The sequence below is a fragment of the Odontesthes bonariensis genome, chromosome 16 (assembly GCF_027942865.1).
Source record: "Odontesthes bonariensis isolate fOdoBon6 chromosome 16, fOdoBon6.hap1, whole genome shotgun sequence".
Lineage (NCBI taxonomy): Eukaryota > Metazoa > Chordata > Actinopteri > Atheriniformes > Atherinopsidae > Odontesthes > Odontesthes bonariensis.
In genome coordinates this window covers 22330223-22349535 of record NC_134521.1, presented here as the reverse complement: position 1 = coordinate 22349535, position 19313 = coordinate 22330223, and the positions used below count along the sequence as shown (strand labels likewise).

Sequence of the window (19313 nt, the reverse complement as noted above, 5' to 3'; positions counted from 1 at the left end):
GTCAGTTTGGAGCATCAAAGCAAGGGAGATCCTGAGTTTAACTCTGGAAACTACACCTCCCATAATGCAACGTTATATTTAGTTGGACTAAAAAAAAACCCAGCTGTTAAACAGTGTAAACTCATTTCCTCAGAGGTTAGAAAGGTCATGTCAGAGAGGGCGTACTACAACAATCATGATGAGTGAAGCTGTCGTCACGTCTCTTTAAATAACCCAAATTCAATGTGCTGATTGAGCACATTGAGTAAGCACCGTCGCCTCACAGAAAAGGGGGTTCCTGGTTCGGGCCCCGGTTGGGGCCTTTCTGTGTGGAGTTTGCATGTTGTCCCTGTGTATGCATGAGTTCTCTACGGGTACTCTGGCTTCCTCCCACCACCCAAAAACATGCATGTTAGGTTCATTGGTAAGTCTAAATTGTCCCTAGGAGTGAGTGTGGGCGTGCATGGTTGTGTGTCCCTATGTCTCTGTGTGGCCCTGTGATGGACTGGCGACCTGTCCAGGGTGTACACGCCCAATGACAACTGGGAGACCCCTGCGACCCTAAATTGGTTTAAGCGGGTGTAGAAAATGGATGGATGGATGGATGGATGGAATCTGCACACCACAGCAAGGCAACATTTAGTTAGTTTAGGCTGTGTCAACTGTCAGAGTAAAGACTCCTGTTAATGAGCTGTTGTGTTTAGGATGATACAATCGACTCATCCAACTGAGGGTCAGTTGAAGCCTCCTGATTTTAATGCCCTTCATTTATTGTGTCACAATTTCGATCTGCTGATGAGAGAACCCCCCCCACACTTCCCATGTGACTCAAAAGCGTTCATGTGAAATCTGAGTGTTTTGTTTCCATCTGAAAAGATTGTTATCACGGTGGTGAAACCTCACTGATGTTGACCAGCAGCTCAGTCTCAGGTGCACTTTATCTGGTGCTTTTTAGCAAAGCCAAACGGCGAACCGTCTGATATGTCGCATGAAGTGTGATATGACTCCTGGATTTTCAGTTTCAGTTCTAAAAAAGTCACGTCTGATATAAGTGGCATTGTGTAGCTACCTCCAAGTAGAAATGTTTCATAAAAGACCAGGAATCACGAGTATTTTTTCTATTTCTCAGCAGAGAAGAAAACCTATTGGATTTGACTTTTTTTTTTTTGTTTGTTTGTTTGTTTCCCTCTGATATAAAAGTAAGGCACAGATTTGTTGGTGAAATACAGTTTCAGTGGTCTCTTTTACCACATTTCAAAGCTGTTGCTGTTAGATTGGGAATTTATAGCAATAAATAAGCCAATAGATGCTGTAATGACCGTTGACCTTTCAGTGTTTTGCTTGGAAAACCTCTTCAGTATCCGTGTCTTCTTGTTTTGTTCAGATTTCCTAAATCCGAAGGATTTTCCAGACGTTGTGTTTTTGTATTAATTTCTGAAAGGTTTCAAAATCACTTTTACGGCTCATCTGTAAACCTGTAAACATTTACAGGTACGTGTCACCAACACCTTTTTTAATGACCAAACCAAACTCTTGTTGACGGTGACATTTTCCCTATACATAAATGTTGATGTCGGCTTATTTTCAAACGCAAACGTTGGAACTTTGAGTTGTCGGTGACAACAGTGAGGGACACATTTAACATAAAAACTGCAGTACTTTAATCCCTTTTGATCCACCTTCTCAGAGACTTTGGGCCCTGCTTGTTCTAATGTTTTTTATTATTTATCTTCAGCGTGATATGAAGCACTTTGAGTTGTTGTTGTGTGTGAAATGTTCTGTATGCAGAAGTGTACATTTGTGTACATTTGTGCTATCGGATTCTAGCCTAGCAAGCCAGACCCGTACAGCAAAAAGCTGTACATGGGTCTAGTGACGCTGGATAGCAGTGTGGGCGGGATAAACCGCTGTCTGTCAAGTTCAACGTCACGCAATAGGATGGCGCAACAACCAATCAGAGCGATGAAGAAGTTTTACGTAGTCAACGCGACGGAATTTACATTGTGGTTTGTAGTCTATGGCCTGAAAAGCTGATTTCTCTTAAGCTCTAAACTCTGTAAACTTTAGCAACATTTGAAACATTTTCAGGTGAGAAAGTAGTCGTTTAGATCCCCAAGGTGTTGAAAATCTGACAAAATACCGGCTATTTACAATTTTGTTCCCACGAATTCGGCGCTGCTAAAGCTAGCCGTAGTGAGCAACGCACTTCCGGTTTTGTCGTTTTGACTACTCTTGTCCCGTTAACGGAATTTGACCGTTCAAATTCCTTACCGGAGAGTTTTGTCAGCTCTGAGACGAAGATCGGCCCGCTGTCTTCGGTACATCATGCTCGCAATTGACTGGGGATTGCTCTCAGATGTAAGTTTACTTCGTTTCCCTATAAAGCTAAAGAGAGCTAGCTAATGGAACTTTTTTTTTTTTTTTTTTTTTTTTACCTCTCTCTGGAACTACACACTGAAACGTCGCACCTCTGTCGTCACTAGGTAGCCCGGCCTCCGACCCCGCTCCTCACGATTTGACTAGCCCCGGAGCAAATTCCATTTGCGGCCGCTAGGGGCGTCTAGATTTCTAGGCTAATCGGATTCTGGACTGTCTCTGTGTGATGTTTTAAGAGGCCTGTGACATGCCGAGATTAAATGTCCCTGTCAGAAAAGAACTATCTATAATCAAAGTTGGTACATAATGGAGAATGTTGTGTTTCTCTTCATTACTTTGTTGGCTGCTTGGGATTCTTGTGGTCGTGCATAATGATAGTTGAGAAGTGCAATACTGATTTGAATTAGTCAAACTGTCATCATATTCTTTGTGGTTTCAGGTTTCATACTTTCTCACTGGAACAAAATGTCTGAAGTGTTTGCTTTTTGCTGTGAGTTAATGCTGAGGGACTGACCCCAAACAAAAGTCAAAGGGTCACAAACTGTCACAAGACTTGGGCTGCGGCTACACGGAAACGTTTTTCACTGTAAACGATACTTTTTCTTATCGTTTCGCTGTCGCGGCCACACGGAGCCGGCGTTCCCACTACCCCAAAACGATAGTTTTTGAAAACGGGTTCCAGAGTGGGAAAGTTTGAAAACGGCCTCGTTTCGTTTCCATTGTTACAGCTAAAACGTTTTTGCGTCAGTCACACGTTGACGCTGGGAGCCAATTTTAACACTTCTCTATTGTCTCACAGCGTGGCGTGACACAGTGGCGTGTGTACTGCATCGTTTCATCGTTTTCGTCTGGACAGCAGCGCGTTTCCGTGTGGTCGCAAGAATTTTCGTACCCGTTTTCAAAAAAAACCTCGTTTCGTTTTCGTGTAGCCGTAGCCTAGAAAATGCTGGGAAACCTCATCACCACATAATTATTTCAAATCACAGCCTAAGTGTTATGTTATTTGACAAATAAAACAGATTAATTTCAAGTTAAATAGACATGAAAGTCCATGTATGCCTCCACAAAATGTGTTTTTTAATTTGCTGCTCCACTCAGGGCTTATTTTAATATTTACATACATTTGAATAGATTGTAAAACCTCCAACAGTCGACTCAGGTGTGACTGAAAGGGAGGCAGGTGGGAGTCGTATGACTCAATCAGACCACACAGGAAGTCTCCTGAAAGAACCATCACAGTCATCACATGTGACCTCCAGACCTGGACAGTCAGCTCCTTCTGTTCTTAACTGTGTTTTTCTATTGTACCTGTAAAGCGCTTTGTGACCCTGGTCTGTGAAAGGCGCTGTACAAATAAAGATTACTTACTTACTTGCATAATGTCGTCTGTGATTCCTGATTACACCGAACCAGACGTCTGAGCGTGACTGTTTGTCTTTCTCATTCACTTCTGTGTCGTGTCCTCTGTTGTCTCCGTTTGGAGGCGGAGACGTGAAAGCTTTGATTCTCAGCTCTTGAGTTGATTAGAATGAAAACTTAACATTCGGTCCATAAGTTGATGTTTACAGCTGAAGGATGAAAAGCAGGTGGAAGAATTCAGTTGAAAATAATGCAAAAAATGTGTTTCTGGATTGATTGGAGGAAGTTGTGGAAGTACAACTCAGTAATTTGGGCCTCAGCGCTCCTCTTCATCATGACGCATTCTGCATCTGTGCTTCAAACAGGTGTTAAACTACCAAAAGAAATGCTTCCCAGATGGACTCTTTCTGACGCTGTTGTCCTTCATGTGCAGGTCACCTTGCTGTGGGAGGACCAGACAAGACGCCACCTACTGGCCAGCGCCAGACTCTACTTCTTGCCTGAGGACACGCCAAAGGGCCGGACCAGGGAGCATGGAGTGGTGGGTCAAACATCACAGAGATGGGGCTTTTATCAGCCCGTTTCTTCACATAAACGCTGCATGTCGAGCAAAAGCACCCGGTGCTTTAAGTCAGGATTTTCACCACATTAATACCCCAAATTTGTCCGCTGAAATATTAAGAAAACATTTCTCCTCGCTTCTCTGTGGAGCTGAACATCTTAGCTGCAGAACTCTGTGACAAAGAGGAAGAACGCCTCAGATACATGCAATTCTTTTTAGAGATGAAACGAGAAAAACTCTCAAACCACTGCACTCAGTGGCAGCTGGGAACTCTGATTGAATATAAAACACCTCAAGAATTTTTTTGTACTGATTCGGGTTTCCTCAAAAAGCAGCTAACACAGTAAAATCAAAGGCCCCAAAACCTAAATAACCTAAATTTACAGGAACTGGACCCTCGTAACGGTAAGTTACTTTTAAAAAAGCTCAATCAAATAAGGTCGTTTTTAAAGTCACTTAAAAAATACTGTGGTAAATTATCATAATATTGACCAAAATCATCATGATTATGATTTATTTATTACTGAGCAGGTCCAATATAAGCTGAAAGATTAATAGAAGTTATGGTTATTTTTTTATTGTAAATGAACTGAATTAGTCTTAGTCAGCTGTACAGAAAATAATTGGTAATTGAGGGCTAAATAAATATAATAATATTGATAATAACTGCTAGCTGAAGCCTTCCTTCTGAGCGGGGCAATTTTGGAGGGTAAAGTACCTCCCCTGTAATTTTGTAATGTGGATATGAAATTGAGGAGGTCAAGGAAAGAACCTTTAAACGTGACGGTCGATGAGGAAAGTTCATGTGGTCAAATCGCTGCTGATCTGTGTTTATGTGAAGAAGGAAATGTTTTTCTTTTATTCCATCTTGAGTTCACTTTTCTCCCTCTTTAGTGCAGTCTTTGGTCTTTACCTCTTGCTGCCGAGCAGGTGACGCTCGGTGGTTTTTGAATTAGCTGCAGGGTCATCGTGTTTCATTCCATTAGGTTTTTTACCATATGAAGGAGAAAAGGTTCATAGAGAGAAAAAACTAGAGTAAAGGAGGCTTTGTTTTTAAGATTTTTTTTTTGGTCATAAGTGGGGAAGAAAACACTTAAAATCAGTTCCGGCATAATGAACATGTTGCTTACATGACATGTCGCATGTGAGATTGGATGTTTCTGCTTCTAGAAAACCAACTTTAAGTAGAACTCCCTCCATTTTCCTCTTAAACATGAACAAAGCCACTGGTTTTGTTGTCTTCTTCCCACAAATGTTGTTTCCGTTTAGCGACCACCACTCTGGTTATGACGGCCATGTGGAACGCTGCTTATAGCGCCACCTGCTGACCACACTTTATTCAGTGCGAAGCGGATGAAACCAACCAAATGTGCATTTTCTTTGAAGCAGTGTTTTAAAAGTTTGCTTCAGACGTGCTCAACGGTTTAATGGAAGCTAAATGACAAGAAAAATCCATTTTTATGACTGATTAACCCATTTAGGCCTAAAACGCCTGGAAAAGAATGCCTGTAAAACCTATGGGCGATTTCAGAAAGACCCCCTAAAACCTGAAGTTTTTCTGGAAATTCAGCAATTGTGTCAACGCCTACTAATTGATTGATTTCTCAGCCTCTGTAGCAGATAGAAACAAAATTCAAAAAGTATTTGAGAGCTTACACCTGTGGCTTTCTTTGGAAATTGAGTTTATTTACAAACACCTTCATGAAAATAGAAAATGTAAAAAGTAAAGTGCAGGAACAGCACTATTTTCAATAAAAAACAGTAATAAAATAAAATTTAATTTTATATTTAAATTATTTATTTATCTATTTATTTTATCGCCAGTAATCTCTTCGTACTGGCAGCACAAGGAGTCCCATGCCCATACACATTCCAATAAACGTTTTCATCTCCGGCACAGTTACGTGTGACCACCTTGCCATCTTTGCTCGAGCTGGAGTCTGAAGTACCTGGTCACTGTATCTATTCGTCTCGGAAACGAGATGCGCCCAAAGCTCCTCAGTAAAAATATGATTAAATGCCTGCAACGGTGTGGCATCTGCAGGTAAATCGACTTTCACCCCTGGTGTGCGGTTGAAATCTCTCCGTCGACTACGGTGGTAATTGTCAGTCTTCCACTCACATTCAAACCCTTCAAAATCATCCTCGCCGTTATCGTCATCCTCAAACATATGTGCTTGCTAGCCATAAATCTCCATCAATTGGGTCAGCACGTTCATCAGCATCATCAAAGCCAAGAAACTCCTCACAATCGCTACCGTCTGAAATGTCTTCCCACTGAAAGTCCTCCATGCTTGTTCGATGTAACTTAACTTAAAAACAATGACACGAGGAACATGACGACACTCTCACGTGTCTATTATAATGCATTAAATTGGCGCAGGTCAATAATTGGTGCAAAACAACCTTATACAGGAAAAAAGACGTGTACGCTTTCCCGGCCTTAAAGGTAGAATAACGCAACAGCGCCCCCGGCTTTAAAGGTAGAAATGCAGCAATGCTTTCCCGGCCTCAATGGGTTAAAATAATTTATTTTTGATAGGGAAACAAATGAAACATTGCCCCAGTATTAAGCTTGTTTTAAACTTTTTATCATGTTAGTTACAAATGGTTTAAAGTGATTTTGAGCCCATTTGTTGATGATGAATTTCAGCTTGATTAGGTTCTCATGCTCGTGGTGGTGGAAGGAAGTACAAAAGAGATGGACAGTTTATTGTAAATATGTGATGTAAAACTATGAGATAAAGCATGAAAAAACGAGTGTTGCTGCTGTGTAATTTCTGTAGACCTGTGCTGAAGTGATCGTCTACTTAATATAGTCCAGGGAGCACTTTAAGTACAGCTAATAATAACCTCGTCACAGGAACACTGCCTCCTTTTTTTAACCAAACATCTCTGGGCAGGAATCTAAACAGGTTAACCTCCAGGCAACGTTTCCTGCTGTCGATAAAGCCGTCTTCTTCTCACTACTTTTTGTGGCATCAATGAGCATCTCTCTGAGCTCTCTTGTTATTTAATCGGCTTAATGAATGCTGTCATCCCCGTCAGCAGGCTGCTTCTAAAAGTTGTCAGTCTTCCAAGTTTTGGATGAAAGCTCTAGTCTCCGATGAGGTGAAGAAGTGTCGGATGAGTCTGTTTTTGATTAAAGCAGCTCACATGCCGGCTGCAGCTCAGCCCTCGTATGAAAAACTCCTCTGGGAATGAAGCTAATGAATTAGCCAAATGTAAATCCTATGACTTGTCTGAAAACCAAATTTTCCACATTTTGATCTCAGATATTCCACCGTTGACGTCTCTGTGTTGAGGTTGAATTTTTCCTGGTGGAGAAAAGCTGTTTTTATAGAGATCGCTCTCCAGTTTCTTTTAATATGAGGAGTTTCTGTTCACTTTCAGTCAGTGAAGCTGCCTTTTTAACCCTTAAAGATCTCAGCAATCAGTCAGCTGCTGATCTGATAATTGTATTATTCCTTCTGTTGCTTCTTCAATGATTTTCAGTCCAGTCTGGAGTGAAGTTAGAATTATCTTTTCACATTTTTTTTTTTTGTTGGTGATCTGGCCGCTCTGTCTGTGTTTTAAATGCACTGTGGATCTCTGATGATCTTCTTTCATTCTCTGACTTTAAACTTGATTAATAACATACTGTACTGTGAAAGTACTGACTCAACACATTTGCTCAGAATCATTCTCCCAGCTGCAGATCAGGAATAACCTGCTGCTCTTAATCTGCTCCGTCTGCTTCACTTTCGTCCTCGTCTCTGGTTACTGGCTCTTCTGTACACTCGAGTTTAGTTGTTACCTCTGTTGTCTGCCAACATCGGGAAATCACCTCTTCTCTAAGTTAAATATAAAGGCTCGCAATAATGCTTGTTTCAAAGATTTTTTATAATCTCCATTTAATACATTAAGACTGAAGTAACGAGCCAATTTTGAAAACGTAAGCATCAGAAAGTACAGATATTTGAGTTCAAAAGTTGTAGGTGAACTTTGAAAGAAGTTCTACAGAGAATTCTACAGTAAAGAATAAACTGTCCAGTGTTAGTTCCAACCTCTGATTTGGAGGCTGTGTCAGTAGCCGCATTCGGACAGAGCCGTTCTAAGAACGGTCCTCCTCGAATTTCGTTCTAATAACTATCCTTCCCCAGCGGAACTGTTTCAGTTTGCATTCGCACATGAGTCGGGACTGATGCAGCGCAGCCGTCTGCAACAGTGACGTGTTACTTTAGCGCCACATTCAACAACAAAACAAAACAAAACATAACCCGCGAAAAGTAAGGAGAGAAGAAAAAACACCACAAAGAAGCTAATATGTCTCATAAGTCCTGACTTATGTGCGAATGCAAACTGAAACAGTTCCGCTGGGGAAGGGCAGTTATCAGAACGAAATTCGAGTAGGACCGTTCTTAGAACGGTGTTCTTAGAACGGTGTTCTTAGAACTGCTCTGTCCGAATGCGGCTAGTATGAGCAACGCTGTTCTTACTGCATTTGATGGAGTCTCAGTCATAGACGTGCACGATGGCAATCGTATGTGGTTTCATCTGGTGTCTGTTTTACCCACAGATATCCACGATTCCTCGTGGCTCCTGCAGTCACTGAGCATGTGTACATGACACAAGCAAAAAGCAGACTTCCAAGATGCACATAGACATGTTGATCTGAATAAATTCATACAGGATCAGGTGTTCTCAAAACCAAACCGACACACCCGGGTAAAGCAATTGGGTTTGAATCCCTCCTGCATGTGAACATTCGACTCAAACGGGCCTCGGCGCTCTGTACGTGCTCCATTTTTAATTAATTTTAGTTAATTTTTTTTTTTGTACTTTACGTTCAACAGACATTACATTTAGCAGACGCTTTTACAAATTAGGATATGATGACAGACAGACAGTCATCATTGAAAAAAATAAACGTGCACAATCGGCCTCCTATAATGCAATCTATGCAGTTTCAAAGTATAGAATCAAGCGAGTGAAATGAAAGAATTCCCGATTTCCATGTCTTTTTTTTTAAATTAAAAAAACAAAACAAAAAATTAATTAAAAAAATTGTTTTTTTATTTATTTATTTTTTTCCCCCAATTTTCCCCTAAAAAAAAATCTTACTCGTCCTTCTTATAACAGTTGGATGACTAAACTGTCCTGGGCTTGAGCTTCTCAGGATGTTTTCTCATCCTTCCAGTTTCACTCCTCCTAAATGCAGCATCAATATCTCGCAGGATGCATCATTCAGTGCAAACCTGCAGCGAGAGTTATTAAACCAGCTCTGAATCTGTCCTGTTCGTCCTCTAGTTACCTTTAAGGTGACCTTTCCCTGAATGTTTTACTGCTGAGCAGTGCATATTCCTGCTCTTTAAAACTGCAGTTTTAATGCGACACAACAGAAATGAACGTGGGTCGGAGCAAATGGAGACGGTTTCATTGTCTGTTGCAGGCAAACACAGCCTGTGGACGGATTACAGGCGAGGAAGTTGAGCTCATGTTTTCAGGCCTCAGAGACCTAAATTAAAACAAGCTTCAGTTTGTGTGTCTTCAGCAACTTGATGTGTGCTGACACTGGACTCCATTTACTCCTTTTACCTCATTCATATCACATCTGTTATATCACTGAATAATGTGTGATTTCGCAGAGACGTCAGTAGCTTTGCTGTTGATTGCAGAAGCGTCACTCAGCTACAGGTCTGAACGTCCCTTTGTGGAAATCTCCTTCACAGTGTTGAAGACAAACTGGATAAGGCTCTTTGTCCTTCTTGTTCGGTTGTAAAATATATAAGAGCTTAAACATCTTGTAGTGATATTCCACACAAATACAAGGAAATGGGACCCAGACTGAAGAATCCTGCAGCTCCTACCTGGCTGCTGCAGGAATGTGAGCAGCTCTCACCTGACTGCAGCGAGGGGAGGAGGAGGGTTCGGGGGGGAGGTGTGCAGTTGTCTCCAGCTGTAGGACCGAACAGGAGACGGCGGCAGGAGCTCCACCCTCACTGTAAACCCAAGTAAAACACTCTGTTTTTCTTAGCTGTGTGTAAATACTAGCTCAGGTCTGAAATCCTTCACAGTTCAAAAAGGTGTTTTCTGCTAAAGTGAAGACATTGATTTAGAAATACTAGAATTATACATGACTTCTACTTGATATTCAGAGAAATACTTAAAATCTTGAAGCACAGATCAAGATTTTGACATTTGCGTTGCTAACAGCAGAAAAGTGACGACAGAGTGAGTTTGATGGTTCAGGACAAACAGCTCTTCTTTATTGAAGTTTCAGCCTCCTTGGGGTTATGAGTTGTTTTGTCTTTTCTTAAAACAGTTAAATGTGTTCTGTTTCCTCTCCGCTCAAATACTTCAGTGTGCAGCTTGTTGAATAAAGACAAACGCTTCCTTCAAATCCTTCACAATTCTTTGGTTCGTTATGATTTAATGACAGATTCCTTTCAGAGTCTTTCTTATAAACTTCCTGTTTCATCTTTCACGGTTGTGTCATGTGTTTCAGTTGCAGTTTGTCAGAGTTTTGGCATCATCTGTCCCTAAGCAGCTCAGAACTAAAAGTTCAAGGTAAAGCGTGTGAAATCTTTTTGCAATAAAAAAAAAAGTCCAGTTGAAACTGGTTTGTCGCTGTCAGAAAGTTCCTCTTTTCTGAATCAACCCAGCGGTTTAAACAGGCTCAGTCTTATCTGAAACACTGCAGGTTCTTTTGTGTTCTCACGCAAACGTTGGGGTGTTTTTCTTCTGTGGGCTCGGCTCAGTGTGTGCACCTGTACAGGTGGAGCAGCAGAGAGGTGCTGTAGATCTTTTAAAGCTTTAGATGTTTGTTTGTTTTGTCTCACAGGTCAGAAATCTTCAGAATGCAGATCTTTTTCAAATAAATAATACAAAATGTTGACTGAAGCCTGTGCTTTATTTTCTCTGCTGTACCGAACATTTGTAAGTTCAAGTATTTCCGAAAAATCAAAGTATTGTTTTTGTTGGGTTTTTTTTATCTAACAGAGCTCACCTGTTCTTAAAACAGCTCAGAAAAATATACATTCTGAGGGATCACGGTGATATACAAGAGAAATGTGGCTGTCGGTGGACGTTTATCAGGTCGACACGGAGCCTTTTTTCCGTCATGATAAACCTTGGACTCAAAGGTTTGCAATAAACTGACAGACGTGAGCTCAAATTGAATATGATATTAAACTTCTGAAATGGGAGTCGAGACATTTTAACAACACTTTCTACATAATTATTGAAGTATTTTCATATGAATTAAAATCTTCAACCCTTAAATCTCACATGATGCTGCAGTTAGATTTTCATTTATGAGCTGTTTCTGTCTTTTGGCCCTGTACATTCACTGTTATTAACTTATGAAAGAGCAAACTATGAAGTATTTAAGAAGGCCCTGAAGGGAAAAACTGCCACTCTGCTGTGGATTTTATTTATTAACATAATTTCTATTTTTTTCTATTGTTTAAATCACACGGCTTTGAGCTTTCAAGGATCGACTTGATTTTTCAGTTTTCCCAAAAGAAAATGGAAAAAAAAAACACAGTGAACGGTCATTAGTCCCACCTGCAGAGTCACCTGTGCACCCATACCTGTGGTAACTAAACAGGAACCCTGTCTGTGCCTGTTTGATCAGGATGAGGTTCTGGCCGTGTCCAGGAAGATGGTGGTGCGGGTGGAGGACCTGGCGCAATGGTCGTGTGCGGAGCCGACGGGTTGGAGCAGCAGACCGAAGCCTCCGCCCGGCGGAACCAACGGCCTCCTAAAACTTCTGCAGATCAGCGACGGCAGCGGCAAAACATCAGACGAGCTCCTAAAAGACAAAACTGAGGGTAAAATCCAAGTTTGTCAGCGTCCTCCTCTCACCGATGAAGGTCAGAAACATTTTTAGCTGCAGTTTCTCTGGGCCTGTGATTTTGGTTCAGTGTTGCGATGATGTCATTCAAACTTCCTGTAGGTTAAAAGCTGCTTCATATTAACATTAGAAGGGAAACGGGCAGAAAAAAAGGAAATTACATATTAGATTAGACATATCAGACGGGAAGTAATTTTAAGATGGGGACATGAGACGTGTCGAAGCTCATGTGAGCAGCAAGAAGCCGGTTTTATTTTAAGTTTGTTTCAAGGTGTGGGGGAGATGATGACAGCTGAGATGCTTCATGATGCCGACGTGGAAGATTCTGAGTCAAGTGTTAATTCATAAGATGATGCCGAAAGATTGAAAAGAAGGAATTTGGAAAAGGTTGAAGTGAAAAGGACATCTATAACGTGCACAAGATGGCTGAGTGAGAAACCTCTGGATTAAGAACAGCATTTCAAAATCACTTTGGCTTCTGTAAAGTTACACTAAAAGATTTAAGAAACTTGACAAACATGAGAATCCACATGACACATTACACGTTTCCTGGTTAGTTACTCTGAATATGCTGATATCTATTGTAATTTACCACAAATAAGCTGCTACAGGCTTTTTTTTTCTTCTCGTGTTGGTTCTTTTTTTAAACTCTGGGAAACGTGTTGGTAATTACAAACTTCCAACTGGGTGGACACGTCTCACACAAGTATTACCAATACTCGGCTTTTAATGTACATTTGGTGAGGAAAAAAAGGAGCGTTGAGATGCCTCTATCTGTTTAAGTAACACTTCAGAAGCGTGTTAATATTAAAGTACTCGCAGTACACAGAGCTGCACAGTTCATCAAATCTTTAATCTCCATCTTGACTTTGACTTTTGACTGAGAGCAGAGCGTGGAGACAAAAATAACAAACGCTGGCACAGCAGAAGGAGAAGAACTCGATCAGAAATACTTTGGATTTAGGGCGAGTGATGTTAACCAGGAACAGATCATATCCAGAGAGAGCTGTAGGGTTATTGAAGTATCTGAAAACACAAACTGCAGGATGCCGAATGCACGAAGGCCAAAAAAAACGGCCCAATGGTTGTTAACGTGTTCGACATCAACCAGCACCACCTCTGTTTTCTACAGGTTTGACTTATTTAAACACGACGTGGAAGAGGAAGCAGGGCCCTGTTGGTTAATTCTGTTACAGTTTTATTTTGATGAGAAGAAGCAGGAATGTAGCACAGTGTGGATGGAAGAAGAGTTATGTTCACAGAAAAGTGGAAGAAAAACGTGATGTTGATATAGATCAAACTGATGGTGATTATTATTTTGGCCAGAATGATGCAGGCCCACCCTGACATTCACCGTGCTCATTCCCGGGCCTGAAACTGTCCTGAAGGCTCAGATGTTTGGATTCCACCTCAGCTCCGCACAGCTTTGCTTGACAGAACATTAGTGGTTATACTGGTTAGAGACTCCTCCTCCTGGCTCTGATTGGTTGTTCTCATTCAGGCATGGTGAACTTGGTTCTGCTTTAGTTCTCAGCTGCTTGATCAGACGCGTGATGACGTCACTGATCAGTCTGACCTTTGGCTGTCGTGTGTCTTCCTCTCAGACGGCCTGTCGGAGCATCAAAGCATCAAAGTGCTCAGCTACCCGCAGTACTGCCGCTTCCGCTCGCTGCAGAGACGCATTCAGGACGGTGCGAGAGGGGCGGCGCTCCGGGACCCCCACCTGCTTGCCCTGGGTGGCATCAAGGTGCTACCCAACACCCGACTCATGTACTGCAGGGACACCTTCAACCACCCGACGCTGGAGAGCAGCGCCTGCTTCTCCTGGCAGTTCAGTGAGTGTCGTGGGGGTAGGGGCTGATCCTTCATTTTCTTTTATTGATGTTGAGAGAAACGGAGACCATGACAGACCAGCACCTCCTCCCAGATGAACTGTGTTTTTTATCCAGGAATCACTTCCCACTGGTTTGGTCATTTGAACAAAAATGAGATAAATCTGGGGCTATATTTAGCTGAAAAATGTTGGAAAAGAGTGATTTTGTAATTATTTTGTTCCACTTTATGGTCTTACACTGTAAGACAAAGCAACCTTTTAGTTGACAGCTTTTTAATACTGATAAATAGTAACCATGTGATCAGTTTTTAAACCACAAACATCACTTCCTTCCTTAAAAAGAGCTTCCTGTTTGCCCGTGAAATGCTGCCACCTGCTGGACACTTCTGTCACGTGTCCCACTGATGTAACGGGCCAGTCTCTCTCTCTGCTGATGTTAAATAATCCGCTTGTTTCTCATCCCAACTGTTTGTGCTTTCTTTGAATCTTTGATTGGTTTTTTTTATGTGTTTTTGTTTCCTGCAGGATGTCCGTCTCTCAGTCTTCGAGGGCGACCTCGAAAGAGGAGAGGCCGGGACATCAAAGACTCCCCGAACTCCGGCCAGTCAGAGTCCTGGATAGAGAGGATGAAGGTTTGTGCTTTGAGATGAGTTTTTATGCCATCTGCAGCGTAACACCGTCTGTAAAGAGGACAGCTGAGTTACTGTCCTACAGCAGCTGTTTGCCAAAGTAACAACACAGAAAATTAGTCTTAACTGGATAAAGAAAGGTTGTGAAACTGCAGTAAGCTTGAATCAGGAGACAGATCCCTGTGACGTTACTGTCCCGTGGTAAATGTGCTGCTGACGCTGGGCTTCCTCCTCCAGGAGAACGTGATGGGCAGCGTGGAGGTGGGCTGCGAGGGCAGCTGGCTCCCCCACCCCGATGAGCAGCTGTTCCTGGATCAGCTCTTCGCCTTCATGGAGCGGAGCGGCTCGCCCATCCACAAGGTTCCCAACCTGGGCTTCAAGAAGAGTGAGTGGCTGTCTGCATTTATTTCAAATGATGGCTTTAATTTCTCTTCTTTGTCAGCCTGGTGTGTGACTTGAGTCATTTTTTCTTTTTGTCCTTCATTTTCTCCTCCTCTTATTGTTCTGTCCTTTTCTTTCTTTTTTTCTCTCTTTTAACCCGTCATAGTTTTCTACAGAGGACATAAACTGCTAAATAAATCCAAAAATATATCAACAAGTAAATGAATTAGTTTTATAGAAGTAAATGTCACTAAAATAAGTTTTTTTTTAAATCTATTCGTACTCGTGCTAATGTTGCTCTTTATTTATTTTGTCACTCAGTGTTCTACTTTATTCATTTTATTCAAAGAATGGTATTTGCTTAATTTCTTTGCATCTAGTTGATCTATTTTTGTCCCTCCAGATGATTTATTTCTGTGTTTTATTTTAAGCTCATCATACATTTTTCTAGCCTTCATTTAAACATGGAAACAGTTTCAGGCTGTTATCCTGAAACCTCGATTCGATGTTAAAAGTTTTACCAGTTGAAAATCAGTCGATAAATGATTGACTGTGTTTGAATAGGAGGTTTTTCTCCATCTGTTCTGCTTCATCACACTTACAGATGGTCTTAAGAAACAGGAAGTTTTTCTTTAATCCTGAGAAGCGTCGGCGTTAAATCCTCTTTGTGCACTGGTCATTTGTTTAGTTAAATGGTGTCGTTTGAAACAAAGCGGCCGTTTTTACTCCGTACTGACCCACTGCTTTGCATTTTTATCTGCTGTGTTTTGTGTGCCTGCCTGCTGCTGGGTTCAACAGTTGACCTCTTCCTCATGTACTCGGTGGTGAAACGGCTCGGAGGCTACAAAAAGGTGAGTCACACAATTCTTTATACTCTTAAGCTTCATTGAAAGGAAAGGAGTGTTGCTTCAGTATATCCATGATGAGATCTTGCTTAACTTTAAACGTCGAAGCTTTACTCAGGCTGAAGTAGGTTTTCCACCTCAGTTACAGCTTTGTTGGGGCGCTCCTTTCACCCGCAGCTCTGAACTGTACGTTACACCTCTGTTCACGCGCTCTGTGGAACCCGTGATGAGCTGAAAACATCATCTTTGTTGTCACTCTTTGGCTTTTCATATGAAGATGAGCTGGACAGTTTTAGCCACGTGACTGGAAACCTCTTTGTTTTGTTCATTTTTCCCACAAACCGAAATGTTAAGTGCTTAAAGTGATTTCAACCACATCCACATCTTCACCCTCTCTGAAATGTGGAGGTTTAGTCGAGCTCCTCTTTTATTACTGACAATTACTCAGCACAACCAGAATGAATGTAAACAGTTTTTAATGTTTGAATGTCTTCATTTATTTCTCCTTTATTTCCCAAAGAGAAACGGCTAGTCTTCTGATGGTAGAGATACTAAAGATAAAGACCAGAAATTCTGATCATTCTGCGTGCTTGTGTTGCAGGTGACGACAGACCGGCTATGGAAGGTGGTTTATAACGAGCTGGGAGGATGCCCCGGCAGCACCAGCGCCGCCACCTGCACCAGGAGACACTACGAGAGGTCAGACTCAACACACCGACCCAAACACACACACACACACACACAACGGCCTGAATCTGCAGGGTCCTGTAACTGTGTGTTCGTGTCTCAGACTGATGCTGCGTTACGAAGAGCACCTCAGAGCAGGAGGAGCAGAATTCAAAATCCCAGAGTCCCCCACGCCTCCGAAACCCAGAGGGATGAGAGGAAGGAAACCTCTTCCAAGAGGCAGGAAACCCGGACCTAAAGCCAAGGAGAAGAGGGCCGCCATCCACGCTCCTCTTCCTCCCCCTGCTGTGAGTGACAAACTGTCAACATGTGGAGTAGCTGAAGGTTTCAGTGTCTTCATCATTCAGAGGCAGACTCATGGCTACACTCCACTCACATCCTTTTCTTAAGTTACAGAGTTTGGAATGTCATACTTCTTCTGCACTCTGATGGGTTGGGAAGAACCTTTAACCCCTTCAGACCTCAGGCTTTGTTTCAATAAGAGGGTTTTGCTAGAAAACCATAAACTTTCCACCAAAACCTTTTTATTACTAAGCTTCTGGAGATTAAACCTTCAGCTTTTAAATGATTGACTTTGCCCTGAAAAGAATTAGTTACATCTCTCAAGATTCATGATTAGAGCTCGCAGGGAAAGGACCCAAACACAGAATTTACAGGGGGTCGAAGACTTTACACTGTTAACAGAAGACGCTGCCGAGGCAGCACCAGCAGAGCTCCAGACTGAAAACTGACAAGCAGCAAAACACTGAATGGACTGACTGACTGACTGGGCTAAGGCGACACATAACAAAATGACTGATAGAGCAAAGACTGAAAACACTGAAAGCCAAGGAGCACATGTACTGAGACAGGCTAACAGGTGAGTAACAAGAGGAGGGAACAGATGGTAACACGGTGATCAGGCTACGAGAGGCAGCTGAGGACATCTGGGAACAGAAATGATGAAAATGACTCGAATAAGGCCTGAAAGCTGAACAGAATCCAGAACTTAATGTACAAAGGGAGCTGAACTAAGGAAAAGAACATCAGCAAACCAAGGATGACCCAACAAAACCAGATCATAGGAAACCCAAGAGACTAAAAGACAAAAACAGTATCAGGTCTAAATGGCTTCAGAATGAATTCAGAATGAATGCAGTTCAGGCTGTGTAATCTCACATTGTCCCGCATGTCCGCTCATATATTTGACCCAGTACAACAGTGAACTTGTGTTAGTTTATTTTAACTGGACTGTGTAAAGTTAACTGGTTTGGTTTGATGTAGATCTGTTTGGACGGGTTGCTGCAGTTTCAGAGCCATCAGTCACTTGTGGTTATTATCTGCTGTTACAGTCTTCTTCTTCTTCTTCTTCTGTTTACCGACTTCTTCTCTTATTTCTGAACTGTGGAGCGTGCGGCTCGGACAGTTTGAGTCCCATCGAACGTATATGTGAAATTCCATTTAGCATGATGACAGTCAGACTGAAGGTCTCTACATACTTCACAGGAACAGATCATTCCTTTTTTTCTAAGGTGGCAAGAACAAGAAAAAAGTTAGTTCTGGACAGGACATTTCATACATCTCAAGAAACTGATGTGCATAACTCCAGGAAAGCCCTCATAGGGCCCTCCCAGTGCATTTTGGGACAACAGGAACAACAAGCATACCTCTTTCCACAAATTATTAGCAATCTTCATGTACCTTACAAGACGTGTTATATAGATTCTCATACTTCCTCACCGACTCGGCCAGCTGACCCTCAAAACTGTACAACCTTCCACGGGAATATCAACATTTCAGCTTTTCAACTCAACTCAACTTTATTTTATAAAGCCCTTTAAAACAGTTGTGGCTGAAACAAAGTGCTGTACATGAATAACAACGAATATACGAAATAACGAAATATAAGGCATAAAACATAAGAACAATGTAAAAGCAATAATAATAATTGTTTAATAATAATGATAATTTTCCACATTAACCATGCCCACTGCAAATTTCTGACCAATCACACAGTAGTTGTTGGACACCACACGAGAAAAAAGTCAGGAGAACACATATAGACCTTCAATGTTTATGTAAATATTAAAGGAGAACTGCGGTATTTTCAACATTAAGCCTCATTTATGAGTCGTCTGCAATGTTTTAGAACCCCCCTCACCGCTTTTTTGATGTTTACTGCGGTATTTGCCTAATTTTGATTCTTCTCAACCTGCTTCAGAATGGCAAGCATGGTGCATGTCCAAAAAGGTCCGTAAAAGCACCATAAACGTCCGTTTTCAAAATCATCAACTCACCGGAGTGGTTACTGGTGTGCGCTGGTAATCCATATCAAATTTCGTTGCGAAAAGTTGCTTCTGTCGTGTTTTATTTGGCAGCTCGTTCATGCTCGCACTATTTTCTTAGCGGTGGCGGAGTAATATCAACGAACATCCAGTACAAAATGTCAAATAAAACACGACAGAAGCAACTTTTGCAGCCAAATCATGGCGTCCTGGACTTCCTCTAAATGAAACGCCCTCTGAATTTAACTGGAAACAAACCCTCCTATTCTTAACAGAACTTTAAATGACGTGATGCAAACTGTTTCAAAATGAAGGAATCAAGCAGAGAAATGCTCATCCGGGATAAAATCTTTAGAACATCATGGATAAAATTTGGGAAAATTAAATTTTTCTGTCTTTGGTGTGAATACTATCACATCAGGATGTTTCCCCGTCTGTTGTATTTGAGGCTGGCCTACATTGATTGGTCTGAATTGTCATTGTCTTTGTCTCTCTGATACTAAACCTGTGCTCGGAAGCTTTGTGAGGAAGTTAAATGGCTGCAGACACCATGAAGTGGG

At 41.7% G+C, this 19313-nt stretch overlaps 1 protein-coding gene across 3 annotated transcripts in view; it reads left to right on the top strand.

The window, feature by feature from the left end:
- LOC142401268 (uncharacterized) overlaps positions 1–19313 on the top strand; it is a 51293-nt gene that overhangs the window by 22873 nt on the left and 9107 nt on the right. The window contains exons 3-10 of one of the 3 annotated variants that reach the window (XM_075486614.1): positions 4148–4255; positions 11895–12132; positions 13718–13963; positions 14473–14579; positions 14814–14961; positions 15756–15808; positions 16404–16501; positions 16593–16776. In XM_075486614.1, the coding sequence (XP_075342729.1) occupies positions 4148–4255; positions 11895–12132; positions 13718–13963; positions 14473–14579; positions 14814–14961; positions 15756–15808; positions 16404–16501; positions 16593–16776 (1182 nt within the window). The remainder of the gene's footprint in view (positions 1–4147; positions 4256–11894; positions 12133–13717; positions 13964–14472; positions 14580–14813; positions 14962–15755; positions 15809–16403; positions 16502–16592; positions 16777–19313) is intronic. The other 2 variants (XM_075486616.1, XM_075486615.1) reach the window with 2 other exon arrangements.